The following is an 18,732-nucleotide window of genomic DNA, read 5'->3' as shown; positions in this document are numbered from 1 at the left end:
GCTGGCCTCCCTCGCCTGCAGGAGCCTGTCTCCAAAACCAGACTGCTGTGCCCTCCGTCAGCTGTGGAGCCCGATTCCTAAAGAACAAGGGGACGGGCAAGACCACGGCTGGCAAGATGGGAAACGTGATCTGGAGGAAAACAGCACAAATGGGATCCAATGTGTGCGGAGAGAGACACTCACAGGTCCCCAGACGCGTGCGGCACTGACCACCCTACAGGTTCCAGGGGTGCAGTCCTTACGACAAGCCTAGGGGACTCAGATGAGAGCCGTTCCCATTTTATAGATGAGTAAACTGAGGCACAGGAAAAGGTCAGAGAGCAACAAGAGGCAGACCCGGGATTTGGCCCTAAACAATGGAACTCTGGGGGCCTTAGGAGAAAGCAGTTCAGGTGGGCTCTTCCTTCTCCTGGGTTTGCTTCTGGGTTTTGGTTTGGTTTCGTCTGGTGTGTTTAGCACCTGTCCCGTTCCTGTCAGGTTCCCCATATTGGTCCTGCAGAGCCCCCCGGGGAGGTGGCCCCTGCCGCCCCCCACAGAAGGGGAAGGAGACGTGTCCCCTCCGCAGGCAGACGACAGGTGGGGCCTCCAGAACAGGAAGGTGGCCCATCAACATCCGTGTCCTTGCGAACAGCAGGGCGGGAGCCCAAACTCAGCAAAGCGTCTGGAGGGCCACCCGCCAGCCTCCCGCCATGGGCCTTCCCCCCAAGGTCACGTTTCACCTAAGACATTGTCCCAAACAGGCGGTTCTGCGGGCGGCCACAAAGGGAGCCGTCTCTCATCCAGCATCAGCTGTGGGGGCAACACGGGCCGCGGAGGACTCGGCTGCTGCCCGCACACGGCCGCACTCCCTGACCGGCCTCCTTGGCGATCGGGAAACATGGCTCTGGGCCCCGATCTGCTGATGCAGCTTCTCCCCAAACTGTCTCATGCAGGCCACCCCTCTCTGTAAGGATTTTAAAACCACCCACGCTGGCTCAAAATATAATTGCTTTCACATTTGCATTTTCCCTTGTTTGATTTTTGCAAGTCTCTGCGAAATGCTTATTAACCACCTGACTTTTCCACCAATTACAGAAAGGCGTGAGGCGCAGTTTTCCGCACCTGCTCTCCTGTTTCGTGAGGTGCCCCAACAAAGCTCCTTCAGGCCACGCCACACCTTGCCCATTAGACCTCGGCGTCCCCACAAACCCCAGCCCCCAGGTCAGTCATCTGGGGAGGGTGCCTTCACTTTTTTTAATGTTTGTTTATTTTTGAGAGAGTGAGTGAGTGAGTGCAAGGAACAGAGAGAAAGAGGGAGACAGAGGACCTCAAGTGGGCTCTGTGCTGACAGCAGAGAGCCCCAAGTGGGGCTCAAACCCACAAACCATGAGATCATGACCTGTGCTGAACTCAGACACTTAACTGACTGAGCCACCTGGGTGTCCCTGGGGAGGGTGACTTTCAAATGCAGATTCCCAGACCCTGTTTGGGACTCAGATGTACTAGGTCTGTGGTGGCCCCAGAAATCTGCATTTTAAACATTTTTAATGTTTATTTTATTTTTGGGAGAGGGACAGAGAGTGAGAGAGAGACAGAGAAACCCAAGCTGGCTCCGCACTGTCAATGCAGAGCCCGAACCCAGAAACCGTGAGATCATGACCTGAGCCGAAATCATGGACTGAGCCACCCAGGCTCCCAAGGAGGTCCATCCAAGGGCTGTTCTGAGAGGTTCCGTGGATGGTCTGAAATCGCATCCAAATTGGTACATGTGCGAAGTGCGTCTTCCTGGGTGTCACCAGCCTTCATGAGAATCTCTAAGGGGTCTGTCCCGTCCCTAATGTAAAAATCTGCTCTGGGCCTGGGACCCCGCTGGGAATGTCAGCACACTCTTTGTTCTAGTAAGATCACGTGGTTCAAGACAGAGTGAATTTTCCAGGAATCTGGTAAAGGGACAGCCTCAACCCTCCATTAAATTCTTCTTCACGCCCACCTGGTTGGAGCCCTCATCCGTACGCCTCATGGAATCAATTTTGCCACGAGGGGCTCAAGTGCGAGAGCCCGCTAACCTTACTCAGTATTTTATCTCATTCATTCATTCATCAGATCTGAGAGTCTTCAAAGTAAAAAGGAAAGGAAGGGAAGAAGCGAGCAGTTGGGCCTCGGGGCCCCACCGAGAGGCCAAGGCCGGGGTGGGGCTGGCACTGAGGAGAGGTGCCTGGCTCCGAGTCTGAGAACCAGCTTGGCCTCTCATTCCCTTGCCGCACAGCCAGGCCGGCCACCGGAGGTTTATGCTCTAGAAAAGGTGCGCCAGAGCAACACAGAGTCAGAAGCACCAGGTCAGGGAAGCAGCAAGAGCAGAAAATGGGGTTGCGTCAAAGTCCATGCGCCAAATGTGAAAGGTCTACCCCTTCCCAGCGTCACCCCCAGCTACCCACATGCCCCAGCCAGGGATGTACCCACTCTGAAGGGTGCGTTACACTCGGAGCCAGTGGAGGAAGGGAATCAGCAGAGGCAGGACCACCTCACTGGCCACAGCCAAGAAGCCAAGAGAAAATCCGACAGACCAGGAAACGTCCCCGGACGGTGCCCAAATGCATGCATTTGTCAAGGTGGGGGAGAAGAGAGCTCACACTCATCCTTGAACGGTCCGTGCACCTTGTGTTGAAATCCCTCCGCCAAAATTCTACCTGAGGCTCTGACCTCCAGAGCCCGCCACTGCTCCTGACGGAGCCTGTCCGCGGAAGTCAGGGACCTCAGGTGCGCAGCCCTGCGTGTCCAGGGCTTGCTGGTGCGGGATGTGAAGCTTGCGGTACCAGGACCTGAGCCCCGGACCCCAGAAAGCTACTGCCCAAAGCTAGACATGGCGTAGACCTCACAGCCTGACACTTACCCAGTATGCTTCTCCAGGATGGAGGGAGGGAAAATTTAATTTTCTCTAGGTTTTGTTTCAGAGGGGTGCAAGTAACAAAGATCAGGAGATGCTGGTAACAACCAGGCTCCGTGTTCTGAAGATTCCATACGTCTCCGCACACCTGGAGACTCTGGGTCGTCTCTGTGCTTCTGTCCTTGTGTGTCTGTTTTTACAACAGATCGGGACGGAGAGAAGTGGGCACGAGCCCCTCTAGGGCGTCAGACCGTCCTACGCTCAGGGCACCAGCCCGGGGTCCCCGCTGCCTGTTTTCCCGCCGGACAGCGCTCCCGACATCAGAACCGGGCTCTGGCCTCCCCTTCCAGGGCTCTCTTCAAAAATTTCCATAGTGGTGGCAACTAAAAGGCTAAATAACGTCCCAGAAATGACGCCTGCTGGTCACCACACTTTTATGGCATAAAAGGAGCTTTAGTGCAAAGGCTAAAAGTAATATATTCTGGAATACAGAGTTTCTCCCGTCCCTTCTAAACCGGAGGACACTATTATTAACGGTGGGAAGCCAAGGCAGGCAGTGGGGGGTGGAAGCCCTCACAGGGAGCTGAGGCACCATGAGGACGGGTTGGGGACACACACCCTCCTGGTCCCCGAAGACAAACATCTGGAACGCAGGGAGAAGGACCTGGCGTGGGGCGGGGGCAGGCCCTGAGCGCCGGGCTTCGAGGCTAAGACGTTACCGCTGCCAGCAACGTCTACTGCATGGGTAACGCTTATAACCGTCGGGACAACACCTGGAGCGGAGCGCTGACGCAGGAAAACACCGCAACGTCCTCTCCGGAACACGGACACCCGGCATCGTGGCCCTGCTGTCCGCGGTTTCAAATGTGCACCAAAATGGCACTACCTTCGCCTCCTGTTTTTCATTCATGGCCCCTCTTCAACATCAGCTCTTTTATAGACGCTTAAAGAGGCGACCTCCAGAGATGTCACAGATTAAATAAAAAAGGATCGTTTTAATTACTTAAAAGTGGTCAATTAGCCATGGGCTGAAAATACTTCAGATCAATTTACTGCATAAAATAACTAATGAATTGTTATGAAGTACTTGATCCATTTACACTGACAAGGAAACAGTCTGTCGCCAGAATCACCACCATCATAAAATAATTTAACAGCCCCAAAGTGACCAAAGGGAATCTCTAACATGCATTCCCAGGACAAAGGAAAGAAAATGGTATATACGTAAAACTGAGGAAGGCACTTATGAAGAAATAAGTGCCATTAAGCTCACTGTCACTTTAAAAGGTAACATTCAGTGGGGGCCCAAAACAAAACAAACAAAAAGCCCAAAATACAATCGAGAACCAAGAGACAAAATGGGGTTTTACTTTAGGCGATCAGCCAAACACATGATTTTGAACAAGAATTCCAGGGGGATGATATGCAACAAATTGTTTATTTAAAAAATTTGGGGGGGGGGCGCCTGGGCGGCTCATTCGGTTAAGTGTGGCTTTGGCTCAGGTCATGATCTCATGATTCATGGGTTTGAGTCCTGTGTCAGGCTCTGTGCTGACAGCTCAGAGCCTGGAGCCTGCTTCGGATTCTGTGTCTCCCTCTCTCTCTGACCCTCCCCTGCTCGTCTTGTCTCTCTCTGTCTCTCAAAACTAATTTAAAAAACATAAAAAAATTTTAATGTGTAAGGGCTGGGAAAAAATGGACAATCTATTTATTTTCTGCTCTGCTTCCTGATGCTACTGACTTCAGTGTGACAGGATACAAAAGCCCGATGGAGAAAAAGGACCTCCATGAGCTGCCTTAGATCTCTTTGCTCTAAAAACGGAAATGCACATTCCAAAGAAAGACAATATTAAGGAGAAAAGACTGTCTAAATGTTAACTATACACTGTTGCTGCTCATCGCCTTTTTTTTTTTTTAAGATTTGGGAGGCTGTAGGGTCGGGTGAAGGCAGCTAAGATGTCGAGGAGACGGAACGTGACCCCAGGCATATCTTAATGGCTTAGCTAGTTTCGTTCGTTCCTCCATCTGTAAAAATCAGGACGCACTCTGCCTGCTTCTCTGAGTTAGGTAATTAACAGCTGCAACGCACTCTGGAAGTACAAAGCGCTAAATAAATAATGACTCCCAAAGAATCTTAATGAGGATGTGCTAAATAATAATGACGAAACATGGGCTCAGAACTTTACCATGCCTGTCTCTAAATTAATGGCACAAGCGAGGTCCGGATCTCGAAGTATGGTTAGCCCCGTATGAGGTAGCGAGCTTGAGGGACGGATTTGAAATCGCAGAAGGGATCCCGTGTTTCCAAGAGCAGGTGACTCAACTTTACATGTAGTGATAAAAATAAGGTCACGGTCTCTTCCTGTGGCCACAGAAATAGCACCATCCTGCCTGCGTCTGCACTGTGGCCAAACCCCACCAGATGCCATTCTACTCTAAGATCCACCAAGCTATCAACTTTTTGAGACTCTTATTTCAAATTGATTTGGAAATCCTAGACCCTGGTAACGTTTGAAACTATTTTCCTAGGAATTAAGGACTCAGTCATAATTAAGGAATTATGACTACAATTCTCTACCCTTTTCACTCCTTGGACTCCAATAGTTAAAAGATCGTCAGCCTCACAGCGTTGGGTGCTTTTTAGAAGTGCGCATACGAAAGAGACAGGATGAAGATATGAGCACCACTTCTGTGGCCTTCCAAACTTTCCGTTCCAGTGGAGGGAGGAGATACCATGACCATTAAGATACGGGTCGAGAGAGCACACATTATTTTATTATCCGTAACTCCTCTCCTTTTTCCATACACATTTAAAGCAACTGATGAATGTCATGAACTAAAATACAATCAAACAAACCCAAAGAATTCAGATCATGGAAAAACGGGAAAAACCTTACAGATCAGACTCATCTTAATTCTTGGTCCCTGAAAATGCAACATATAAAACGTAGTCCTCTTTCTAAATCCAAAATCTGATCAAGGTTCCGCTTATAAAGTATAATATTCTGTGAAGTATCTGCACAATTATAAACAAAATGTAGCTATAAAGAACAGTTTAAACATCATTAAACAAATAAGGCTAAATCTTGTGTGTTAGGTATTTAGGGAGAAAGTCACTGCAGTTCCTATTCTGAGGTAAAATTAAACATCTATGGAAGAAACCAAAGTCAAGGGTATTTATTATTCACATTAAAATGCAAATATATAATTTTATCCTCATAATAACCAAGACCTCAAATACCAGTTTTAGTGACTCATATTAATTTAATTGTGACATTAGCTTTTATAATCATAGATGGAAAAAGACCACTGTGTTCCAAACATAATTATCACACCAGTATCTCATTTCGTGAAATTATGAGTCAAGAGGAGAGACTGAACAAATTTGTATTTGATTAGTTTGACTCATTGAAGAACACTGAATAATTTAAGATCGGTTTAGAGAAAAGGCAGGCGAAGGTGTTATTTCTGAGAAGGACCACGGGCAGCCTGCCGAGTCCAGACGGACCCCATGTCCCCCAGAACGACCGCTAACCATGCATACCTTCCAGATGAAGCCACATCAGCCTCCCCTTCACGCTGACCACGGACGCCACGCAGAGCTCTCCCGGGTTCCTGGGGTTGACGGCCTCTAGTTTCATGTTCTTGGTGAAACCCCGACTGAAGGATGTCTGAAAGAGAGGGGGGGTTGCTGAGCACACAGCGCAGTTAACGCTCAACAACAGAGGGGCCCGAGGGCGACGCAGGCACACACGCACGCACGCACACGCACACCTCATCCGTAAGACAAACGGCTTTCCTGCCACGCGTGAGCAAAGAATCACGCCCTCTTCATTTTCATCCAAGAATTAGAACTCTGCTGGCACACAGCAGGTGCCTAATAATATCTGTCCAATGAGAGGGTGGATATGGTCTCTTTCCAGGCCCTGGAACACCTCTATTTCCTACACAGTCACCGAGGTGCAGACTGTTTCTCCTTCCCTATGTTCCTGACTCACATCACGTCGGGCATATTTGAGGGCCTGAGGACAGAGCCTGAGTCTCCATCTGGCCCAGTGAACCCCCATTGGCGTTGTTCTCAGTGCAGGTCTACTGGTGACGGGTCCCGTCGTTTCTTCTGAAAATGTCTCTACTTGACATTTACGCTTTGGGCTTACTTTTATTTACTTTCTAAATTCACTTTTTAAAAGTTTACACATAGGAGGGGCTCTGGGGTGGCTCAGCCTGTTGAGCGTCCAATTCTTGGTTTCAGCTCAGGTCATGATCTCATGGTGGTGGGATTGAGCCCTGCGTTGGGCTCTAAGCTTAGGAGTCTCTCTCTCCCTCCGTCTCTCTCTCCAAATAAGTAAATAAACATAAAACATAAACATAAAATATAAAATATAAAAATAAAAATTTACACATAGGAAACATCACTCTTTTTGGTGCCCTGTTCCTGAGGGTTACGTACAGTCATATGGTCATAACGTCACTCAACACATAAAGCCGTCCCTTCACCTCCAAAATGCTTCTGCACTGGCTCTTTGGTGATCAGTCCTTCCCAGACTTCGGTCCCTGCACCACGGGCCCGTCTTCTGTTCCCAGAGCTTTGCCTTTCCCATAACGTCACAAAAAGGGAGCCATACACTGTGCAGTCCCGTCTCTTCCACTTAAGCAAAACGCGTTTGAGATTCATCCCTGTGACCGCACGCATGGGAAGTTCCTTCTGCTTTACTGCTGAGTGGTCTCTGTGGAGGCACCGCAGGCCATCCCTTAACCAGCTGATGGGCATCCGAGCCGTTTCCAATTGCTGGCGGTTGTGAATGAAGCCGCTATAAACATTCAAGAGCACGGGTTTGTGCGAGCAGAGGGAACCGAACGAGTCTGCGTGCTGTGCCCGAACGCAGTACCACAGGCCGAGTAGCTTTACCAACAGAAACGGGTCTCACGGGTCCGGAGTGTGAGAGTCTGAGATCAGCGTGTAGGTGGGGCACTTTCTTCTCCCTGCGCCTCCGAACGCTCCTTGCTCCACACACGCCGTCTGTGTCCTCATTTCCATCCCGTAGATGGACACCAGCCACACCATATGGCCTCAAGTTACCTTAGTTGTGCCTTCAGAAACTCTAACTCCAGGGGCGCCTGGGTGGCTCAGTCGGTTAAACGTCTGACCTCAGCTCAGGTCATGATCTCACGGTTCGTGAGTTCAAGCCCCACATCGGGGTCTGTGGTGACAGCTCAGAGCCTGGAGCCTGCTTCGGAGTCCTGGTTTCCCTCTCTCTCTCTCTGGCCCTCCCCTGCTCACACTCTGTCTCTCTCTCTCTTTCTCAAAAATAAACAAACAGACAAAATTCAAACTCCAAATACTCCTCACGTTCTGAGGTACTACTAGGACTTCATAATATGAATTTGGGGGAATACAGCGTAGCCTATGCTTTTCATTTCTCTAGAAAAGGAATCCCTGGACCACATGGTGAATAAATGTATGTTGAACTTTCTGAGAAACTATGAAATTAGTTTCCATGTATCATTTTGCATTTCCATCAGCAGTGTGTGGTGTTCCAGCACTTCGTATTGGCACTTTTTCAAATTTTAACCATTCTAATAGGTGTCCAGTGCTAGCTCATCCCATAGGCTGAAGTTGCATTTTCCCTAGGACCAATGATGCTGAGCATTTTTTCACGTTTCTTTGTCATTTGTGTATCTTCCTTGGTGAAGTGTCAGGGTTTTTTTAATGTTTATTTACTTATTGTGAGAGAAAGAGAGAAAGAGACAGAGGGGTAGTGTGACTAGGGGAGGGGCAGAGAAAGAGGCGAGAGAGAATCCCAAGCAGGCTCTGCATGGCCAGTGTAAAGTCCGACGGGAGGCTTGATCTCACGAACCACAAAATCATGACCTGAGCTGAAATCAAGACTCAGATGCTTAACTGACTGAGCCACCCAGGTGCCCCCAACTGTCTGTTATCATCTTCATTCAGAAAGTATTAGCTTTGGTGCATATAGAATTGTGGTTTTTATCCTGTAGTGCTCTACAAACAGTAGTTCACCGTCTCCTGGCATCCCTCCTCGCTGATGAGAAGTTTGCTATTTAAACTGTTGTTCCTCTATTTGAATGTAATTTCTTTCCTCTGGATGCTTTCAAGATTTTTGTCTTTATGTTTGGTTTTCAGCAGTTTGACTGTGTTGGGTTTCTTTGTATTTCTGTTGCTTGCGGCCCACGGAGAGGCCTGAACTTTTCCACTGATACTTTCAGTGACTTGGGTGAATTCTGCCCATTGTTTCTTCATGTAGTTTTTCTTTTCCAGTCTCTGTGGCCACTTCTCTGGGTCTCCGATTACACATGACCTTGAGCTTCAGATCCCCGAGATTCTGTTCATGGTCCCTACACCCAATCGTCTTTTTCTCTTGGTTCTTCAGATACTCTAGTTTCCATCTTCAAAGTCATAACCCTTTCCTTTCACCCCCATTCTGTGAGGGAGCGCTTCCAATGAACTGTCTTATTTCACGTATTGTATTTTTTGGTCCTGGAATTTCCCTTTTTTTACACTTTCTTCTTCTCTGCGGGCACTTCCTACTTTCTCATTCATCTTTTCCTTCTCAAACTTTAGGGTGCATCTGAATCATCGGGATAACCTTTAAAAACCAGACTGCTGAGTGAGGGGGCGCCTGGGTGGCTCAGTCAGTTAAGCGTCTGACTTTGGCTCAGGTCATCATCTCACGGTTCATGGGTCGGGCTCTGTGCTGACAGCTCAGAGCCTGGAGACTGCTTTGGATTCTGCGTCTCCCTCTCTCTCTGCCCCTCCCCCATTCATGCTCTGTTTCTGTCTCAATAATAAATAAACATAAATATTAAAAAATAAAACCAACAGACTGCTGAGCCTTAGGATCCTGGCCTCAGGATCATACTTTGGGAACCACTGCTTTGCACCACTGAGCGGCCTCTTAACGGGAGCTTTAAAGCCCCTGTCTGCTAATTCCGACATCTGGTTCATGTTGGGTTTGGTCTCTGCTGACTGTCCTTTCTACTGAGAATGAGTCCAATGGGTTCATGTGCTGATCAATTCTGAAGTCTGGAGGCTTGAAATGCTGTGTCATAGAGACTCTGGGTTGTGTTATGTTCTTCCCAAGAGCACTGGTTTTCCCTCAGCAAGCAGTGGACTTGTTTGGACTCCACCTACACGCTCTGTCTCTTGAGAGCGAGCCCACATCCCAGCTCAGTCTCTTGTCCTTAGCAAGGCTGCCCGGAGTTTGCCTGGAAAATGTGCGATCCGCAGAGGAGCCGGAGATTTAGGCAGAGTGGATACACAGAACGTGTATCCTCACACCCTCTCCTGACGCTTCTGAGACTGCTCTCACTTTCCAACACGGGTGCTTGCTCCCAATCCATTATCTGCTTCCTCAGGCCAGAAAGACTGATTTTGAGATCACTGGTTTCGGCATCTCAAACGCTGCCAACCGTGGCTGACCTCAGACCAGAAGTCTGAAAAGAATCACAGTCACCCCACAGAATTCCTTCCTTCCAAGCAGCTGCTCCCCGCCAGATCTGCCCACGTTTGTTCCCTCTCCACATCCCTCAGGTAGCCGTGCAGGAGTCGACAGTTGCTGTCTGCCAGAGGGTCAATTCAGTAGGAGCTCAGCCAACCCTCAAAGCAAAACTCGCTTTCTGGCACTATTTTAAAATAAGCGTAAGATTTTCCAAAAGCATCCGCTGCTATAAATTTTAATCAGATATTACGGTGCTGTAGCTCTCTATTTTGAAATACATAAACTGGGGTCACCGGGGTCCTATAAGTAACAAGAGACTACATCCTTCCTGACCCGTGGGAGGAAGCCAGGCTAATTTGCATTCACGTATCTATTTATATGTGTTAAGTTGCAAATGCAATTATGTATTTACGTAACCAGAACAACATTACCCAGTGTGCACTAAGACAGCAATTTGTTCTTCTTCTTTATGTCTCTTTGGAAATAGGAACCAAAGAAAATTCTAGGCAGGCTGTTTTTCTGCAAGTCATCCTGCCTATCCACGCGTATTATGCATTGAGCTTCTTTTTGATAATATGACTCGATCGGCTGCCTCCAAAGCCTCAAAGTGAGTTAAAATGCATTTGATCCTCCTTAATAAGGGAGCGCTCCAACCGCACAACCTATTTTCATTTCAACTCGCTGCTTGAGGGTAATTTATAAAGATCAGTGGCAAACCTGTTACGTGGGAGTTTATTTTACTAAGCACTGGGCGGGGTCAATCCATTCCAGAACCGTCTCCGACTGTTAAACATCCCCAGGGAGACGTCTCCGTGCAGCTGCATCCGCACTACCTCTCCTCTGGGGCACACAAGAAGTGTGATTAAAAAATGAGTTCCTCATAAGCATCTCCTTAAAGAGCACTTGTGGCAGGCTAGCGGCATTCAGCCAGGCGCCGGCAGGCAGACGACAATCCTGTCGGTTAAATACACGGGGAGCCAGAAACAAGGCGGGCGCACTTGTGATGCGTGCATTCCTAATGGATGCGCCGGCAGAGCCATGAAGACGAATTTCATCTTGGCAGCTGAAGCCTGGGGGCTCAGCGGCCATGTGGGGGTGCAGCTACTCGCTCCATTTGGCCAGGTGCGGGCGGAACGGGAGCGGAGGACAGTGGGACTTATTGTCATAGAAGAAACATGTCAGGATCTTCCTCCCAAGGCTGAAGATGCAGGGAAGACATATTTCTCTGGTCTAGTAGAAAGCACACCTCCAAGGGGGTTTTGGGGATGTGGTAAGTGTCTCCACCATCTTCACTGAGAAGCGATGAGGCCAGGACTCTGTGACAAGTAATATTGGCGTCGAAAACGGTCTAGGAAGACTGCGTTGGACTTGATAAGCCCGGGAGCCAGCCAGCAGCTACCCTCTGGGTGGTGCACCTACACCTACGACTCCATGTATAGCCGGGTCCCCACCACACACCCTCCAACTCACTGCGCACAGCTTTCAGTGCTTCAGGAGAACCAGCCTCGTGCAAATGCAGCGTCGGCTGGTAGGAAGTCCCTCTGCTGGCCTCAGGAGCCCTTGTTACAGCTCTGCCCCGGATGTGTTCCTGCAGGTCTGAGTACAAGCTGACCCAGGGATTGACCTACGTAATTCTTCCAATGCCACCTTGGACTTGCGCTCGGTACTGAGCCTCTCGATTGAGCCAGCCCCTTCTGCCCCTCGGTTCTCCTGTGCTGTCTCCCCCGTGGTACGGAGTGCAGGTGATGCGGCAAGGAGCCAGTGGCTGGAGGGCACAGGTCCAGAAGAGAAGTCTCTGGTCCAGGAGCACGCTGCACCGTAGCGCCTGCCATCCCTGACTGGGGCTGGAGGACCGCGTCTCTTTTTTTTAGTATAAAGAATTAACTTATGGGGCGCCTGGGTGGTTCAGTCGGCTAAGTGTCTGACTTCATCTCAGGTCATGATCTCACTGTTTGTGGGTTCGAGCCCCGTGTCAGGCTCTGTGCTGACAGCTCAGAGCCTGGAGCCTGCTTCAGATTCTGTGTCTCCCTCTCCCTCTGCCCCTCCCCTGCTCATGCCTCTGTCTCCCTCTCTCTCAAAAAGTAAATAAACATAAAAAATTTTAAGAATTAACGGTCATAACTAAACGCATGTTCCACACACTAGGCTATATACTTTGATGTCTCATTATTAACACAGAGATAATAATCCAGGCCCCTTTACACAGTTGCTAGGGTTCGTAAGGTCTAAATAAATAGTTTATAAGCCACTTTGCACAACCAACTCCTACACATGTGAATGCGTGCACACACATACACACACACACACAAGTGCCATGATCCCAATAGCCCCCTTTAAATGAAGAAGTGGCTTAAAGTAAGCAAAGCACAGAACTGTTGGCATCTTACTAAAGTCATCCAAGAAAAAAGTTGAAGACCATATATTAAGAACGTGCTTCAGGAGCAGCGAGTCTCCTCAGTGGGCTTGCCGGCCTCACACTCCACAGAGCACATGGGGCGTGCCCTGGCGGCACAGGGGCTACCGCGGCGCGGCCGCCTTTCCCCACCGTGTAGGACCATGGTGGCTGTGAACAGCCCCCTGGCCAGGGGGCACCTTTCCCGGCCTCGCTCCTGGCAGGTGCACCCAAGGCACGGGCTCTCACCCCCGGAAGGTGCCTGGAGTAACGTGCACACCAGCACCAGTGCAGAGAAGTAAGAAGGTCTTCTCCCTCATCTCGTTCCTTCCCTGCTCACCGGACTCGAAGGATGAAGACGCGGGCTTGGCTGAGGCTCAGGCTCACCACAAAAAGCAGCCTGCGCTATTCCAGAACACACCAGAACCTTCTATAAGTGGGAAATGAACTTAGACTGAGCCGCCGTACGTTTAGTAGCAGATGTGTTCCAGCAGCCCAGAGCCGCCCTCACATACGACCTGAGAGAGGCCTTTTCAAAACCTGCAGAAGCTTCAGGACCCTGAGGTGACGGCCACATGCACGTCTGGCTCAGGAGGAGAGAGCACCTCACAGAATGGATGGTGGACGGCATCTAGGAATCCACGCTCCTTACGTTTCTGAAGCAGAAGGGAGGCGCCTCCTCAGTCCCGTGCTGCTTGTGATAATCTGCCCAGTCGAAGTCCTGGCCGGGGTAACCTGTACAGGACGGAAGCACAGACAGAACAGCATTACCCAAATCAACAGCGTTAGAGTGTGTCACTGATTAAAATGATAAGGAGGGGCATCTGGGGGGCTCTGTCAGTTGGGTGGCCGACTTCGGCTCAGGTCACGGTCTCACGGTTCATGAGTTCGAGCCCTGCGTCGGGCTCTGTGCTGACAGCTCGGAGCCTGGAGCTTCCGATTCTGTGTCTCCCTCTCCCTCTGCCCCTCCCCCCACGCAATAATAAATAAAAAACATTTAAAAACTTAAATAAAATACAATAAAATGATAAGAAGTGCAAATCCAGGAACCCAAAGGGTAAAGGCGTCTCTTGTGCCTGGCGTGCGGCACGTCAGATTTCATGCGGCCCATGTGGAGACATGTAAAGTCCTAAATACGGGGCAGGTGTACCATCGCGATCACGACGTGGGGCCTGAACGGGGGCGAAGGACGGCGTTGACCCACATCAGCTCATGCCGGTGACAGACGCACTCTGAGGAGATGCTCTGAGACAGGACATCATATACAACACGTTTACACAGTGCATTTTGCAGAAACATACAGGGATCCCTCCCTCCACATGAAGCTGAGACGTCCTGTGGATTTCTCAACGTCTTCATGGAAACCAAGAGACTTTATCGGAAAACACTGCCTCCGGGAAGGGTTTTTAAAGAGTAACAGAAAGTAAAGCAAACGGCAAACAAGGGGTCAAGGTTTTCGTGGGAAAGTTTCCAGCGCTGGGGGAGGGGCAGCCCCGCATCTGGACCATCCAGAGGGAGAGGAAGGAAAATGAGCATCGGGAAAGAGGGGTCTCTCCGGGGAAACGTTGGGGGGCACCTCTGAGACATGGGGGGGTGGGGTTTGGAGAAACAGCTATTCGAACGTGCTAAATGTCACGGAATGTAGATCCTGCCAAAGTGGGGTCTTTCTTCCTTCATTTTGTTTGGGAGGAGGGGACGCAATTAAAGTACATCCGTCATGCCCCCCCCATGACAAGACATGGGAGAAGGTCTTGGGAAGGTCGTGGGAAGAGAGAAATCGGTTCTAAGTCATAACACAAGCCCAGCGCTGGGGGTGTGGTCTACCCCAGATAGGGAGGCGGCTCTTTGTACGAGTGTTACTTGCGTTTCTCGTGAACCAAGGACAGGGATGAGAACCAACAGCATCCTACCACTTAGGATTTGTCGAAACAGCGCATAGCATCCCCACAGCCCTCACGTGAGCATTCTCTCTTGATGGGGTTGATGTGCTTGGCAAGTAAACCCACACGGGATTTCTTAAGTATGTTTCTGAGTCAAGTCCTCATTTTTTCTTCCCCACATCCTCGTAAATTCCACACCCGTGGATTCACATCACGCGGGGACTTGTAGTTACTAACCCCCATGGCTGCAGAGAGACTGCAGAAGTTGCTCATCGAAGGGAGTCAAGGGCTGTTGCCTCCTACCCCCGTCTGTACCCCCAAGTACAAGATAGTGTTCTTTTCATTGAAGAAACTCAACGTATAGTTTTTGCTCAGAAGATGGGGCTGGGGTTAGCCACGAAGGACTCGCACTCCTCTGGCCCAGGGCCTGACCCTTGAGCCCCGTGTCCTGCTGACCATCAGCGGCAGAATCACCCCTTTTCTTCCTACGGCATCCCTGTCATTCTATTATGGCTGACAATTCCTCATTTCTTTTGAACAAGGGGACAGTAGCTCTGAGATGCTGTTACTCCTGGGAGACAGTTTCAAGGAGATTCTGGAAGTTTTCCTACCTGCCCTTGTCCCCAGCCCCTCTCTCCAGAGCTGGATGGCTCTTTGCATGAGAGGTTTCTGGAAGGGCCCAAACCAACTTTTTTTTTCTGAACACTTAGCAACAAAACAAGATAAAACAAAATATGTTTCAAATAAGATAATGCAAGCTTCTTTACAATAAACAGAGCCCTCTGCTTTGAGAATAGTTTTCTGGAGCCATTCTGGATCAAACCCTTGCCTGAAACGTGTAAGAACAGAAAAGTCTGCTGAAAGACAACTCAAATTGCCAAGAAGTTATCCAACAGTATGAAAGGAGGGCATCTGGGTTTTTAGAGCCGGCTCTTCTAGGAACTGGATGAAACCTGGCAGAAGCAGAAAATCCTCCACGCCTGACTTTCCAATTAGAAAAGTAAAGAAGAGACCTCAAGGCCCGTGCAGCCACTGTATTCCGTAATTCAGAGTCACCATTATTGATTATTTTCCTGCTGCTGCTTAGGACCTGTGCCCGTTGTCCTGTGTGGTTAATTCTTTCCTCTTCTCCTACGAGAGAAGTGCGGCAGGGCTGATGAAGAGAGGTCATGTGACAAGTCACTCTCCAGAGGAGCTGGTCACAGACGAGCCAAAGACAAGATGGGTCCTAAGGCACAAGGACCCCATTTCTTAGGGTCGTGGCAGGCTGACTCCGCTAAAGCAAACATCTCATTGTGTCTTGGCTTCTCTCCCCTCGACCTCTCTACTTCCTTACTTTGGTGAGCTGAGGGAAATCTCATCAAGATCATGGGGGAAAAGAGGAAATAGGGGGACAAAACTATATAACTTAAAAACAAGCCATTTTCTGATAGAACATGGAGATTTGGATATTCTTTATGGTCAATATCTGTTCAGATAAAACCTTCTAACTTACATGTCACTCCTACTCCCCCTACAGAGGCATCTAGCTGGGATTTCTATAACCACGTTCGAAACCATGAACTTCCCTTGGGCTGCAACCCACTCCATCAAATGTCACGCTCTGTGGTTTCTTAGACGTACTGTCGATGCTTCGTTATCAGTCTTCAGGGCTCTCTTGGGGGGGGCATTTTTAATTTGATAATTTCAAGTCTTGCCAAAACCTAAGCAACAATGGATTATTTTGCCCCCATGGCTCTTCGTTTCCCTGAACATTTGAATAGCCTAGCCTTCTCCTGCTCCTTCTCATAGGGGCCTTTATTCACTTCATCACTTAAAATTCTTTTCCTTCAGGCTGATAATGAGCTCTCTCTTTGTCAGGCAGTTTTGTGACAGCTCAGAAAATATCTGCTACATAAAAACAAATCGCAGTGGCTTGTATAATAGAGACAACAGGGGTCAATTATACTCATTAATCAACAACGACAGAACAAGAAGTACTAAGGCTTAACTGTAGCTGGGAAACATGCTTCAAACCCAGGAGGGAGGAAAATCGCAGAGGGGAAAAGAAAATAAAAGGAAATCAAAACCCCTTGGGCTGTGAAATCCGCAGCGAGCTGCCACAGGAGACTGCTGAGCCACGGCCACCGGCGTTATTTAGGCTTTTATTAGTGTTTATTCTGAACAAAGTTCTAACTGCTACGGGTCCAAAAGGGAACAGCTCTGTGACCTATTTCCTTGTGATACAATTTAATTGGCACAAAACAGCCCCGCTTGCAAGCATTACTATTAGGAGGACAAGTGGATAATTCTTTCGGAAACCAGTCTGGCAGTAACATGTTCACGAACTTTCACAAAACAATTTAAAAACAATCCAAAAAACTGAAAAAGCATTATATGTTATGATACGACAGCATTATTACTGGTGGGACAACTTTACACCCCAATGTAGGGAACGATAGGCAACTTATCCACGGTCCGTGGAAAATAAGACAGGCACGAAACTGCAGAGAGTTTGTAAAAACAAAACATGAGAACATTATTGCTATAGGTTTAGATAAAAAGACTGCCTTGCACAAGGATATACAGAATTAGCAGACTGACATGGACGTGTGCAAAGAAAAAGATCAGAGGAAATGCAAGGGAGCTTCGCAGCAGTAAGTATCAGCATGGTTATCTGGCTGGTGGGTCTCACGGATACGGTTCTCTTCTATCTCCTTGTATGTTCCGAGGTTTCAAAACTGGTCATAAATTATTTCACTAACAATTATTTGGAAGGGCAGGCCTTTGCTCTATTTTAAAAGACAGTCCAGGCATTAGTCAATCAATCACCAATCAATCAAGAGCTAACTCAGCACGTGGAATTCACCATGACTGCCTCCCAAGAGCCAACGTCCAGCTTCTCATTTGCTAGCAGAATCTTGATTTTATCCAGGTCATGTCATGGACATTAGTTAGGACTCTCCTCAGCACCAGGAAGTGAATCGTGACGACCTCAGAAAATCATGGCGGTCTACTAGCCTTTGCACCAGGAAGCGAATCATGACCCCCTCCCACCCCGATAATCATGTGGTCTCATGCCCTTTGCACCAGGAAGAGAACCGTGTCATCCCAGAGACCACCATTGCACAATGGGGGGAAGGGGAAGGATGTTAAAAAAAAAGACATCCTTCTGTAATAAAATAAAGTTAAGAGCTGTGTGAACATGGAATAAAAAACAATCTTGTACAATCTTCGAAAACAGCATCAGCAAAAGAGTTTCATTTCTGCTATCTACCTGATTGGCAAAATGAAAAACAATAATAAAAATCAAGCACTGCAAAGACTGTTGGGAAACAAGGGCTTTTATGCATTTCTTGTTGGCATGTATCTCAAAAATGCACTGCAGATGCCAATTTGGCCATGTGTCAAACTCTTTAAGAAAGGGTCTATTCCCCACTCTAACCGTTTGTTCCTTTGCATATTTAATCATTGAGAGCATTTATTAAGTTCGTGCTACATGCCGGGCGTGGGTCTGGTTCAAAGCATACAGAAATGGCCCAAACCGACGAAAGCCTGTACACAGGCAAGCTTACACTGCACTGGGAGAAGATGCATCTACACAAATAGAAAAAATCAGATGATCAGAGTGCTACAGAGAGAAATGGGAAAGGGCAGAGGGAGGGCTCAAGTCTTGACAAAACACTGAAATACCTAGGAACTGAGGAAGCAGGTCTTGTGGCCTCCCAGGGGAACAGGGTGCCAGTGGAAGGGGCCAAGAACTGCAGAAGTCCAGAAGCAGATCTAGAATGTTCTAGAAAGAGCAAGGGGGGACTGCGGGGCTGGGCAGAGGGAGCTGCGGGGAGAACAGAGCAGTAAGTCCATTATGAAGTATCCTACAGAAAAAATAGGATGCTGTGCAAACATTTTATGCACAAAAGCAGATGAGAACAATACAAACAATGGGGGTGTGTTTAAATCAAATATTTTTTAAGTTTATTTATTTGGGGAGGGGGCGGGGGGCGGGGACAGAGAGAGAGAGAGAGAGAATCCCAAACAGAGATCTATGCGGGGCCCAAAATCATGACCTGAGCTGAAATCAAGAGTCAAGATGCTTAACCAACTGAGCCACCCAGGCATCCGTAAGTCAATGATTTACCTGCAAATCATAGAACATTC

General features: G+C 48.7%; 1 protein-coding gene across 5 annotated transcripts in view; it reads right to left on the bottom strand.

The window, feature by feature from the left end:
• The window catches only part of SFMBT2 (Scm like with four mbt domains 2), a 213,111-nt gene that overhangs the window by 47,841 nt on the left and 146,538 nt on the right, over window positions 1-18,732 (bottom strand). For all 5 annotated transcript variants that reach the window (XM_029955807.1, XM_029955804.1, XM_029955803.1 and 2 more), the window contains exons 10-11: window positions 13,368-13,450; window positions 6,408-6,534 (exon numbers count right to left, since the gene is read on the bottom strand). In XM_029955807.1, the coding sequence (XP_029811667.1) occupies window positions 6,408-6,534; window positions 13,368-13,450 (210 nt within the window). The remainder of the gene's footprint in view (window positions 1-6,407; window positions 6,535-13,367; window positions 13,451-18,732) is intronic.

The sequence above is a fragment of the Suricata suricatta genome, chromosome 10 (assembly GCF_006229205.1).
Source record: "Suricata suricatta isolate VVHF042 chromosome 10, meerkat_22Aug2017_6uvM2_HiC, whole genome shotgun sequence".
Lineage (NCBI taxonomy): Eukaryota > Metazoa > Chordata > Mammalia > Carnivora > Herpestidae > Suricata > Suricata suricatta.
The sequence above is the reverse complement of the archived record's forward strand: the minus strand, read 5'-3'. Positions and strand labels throughout refer to the sequence as shown.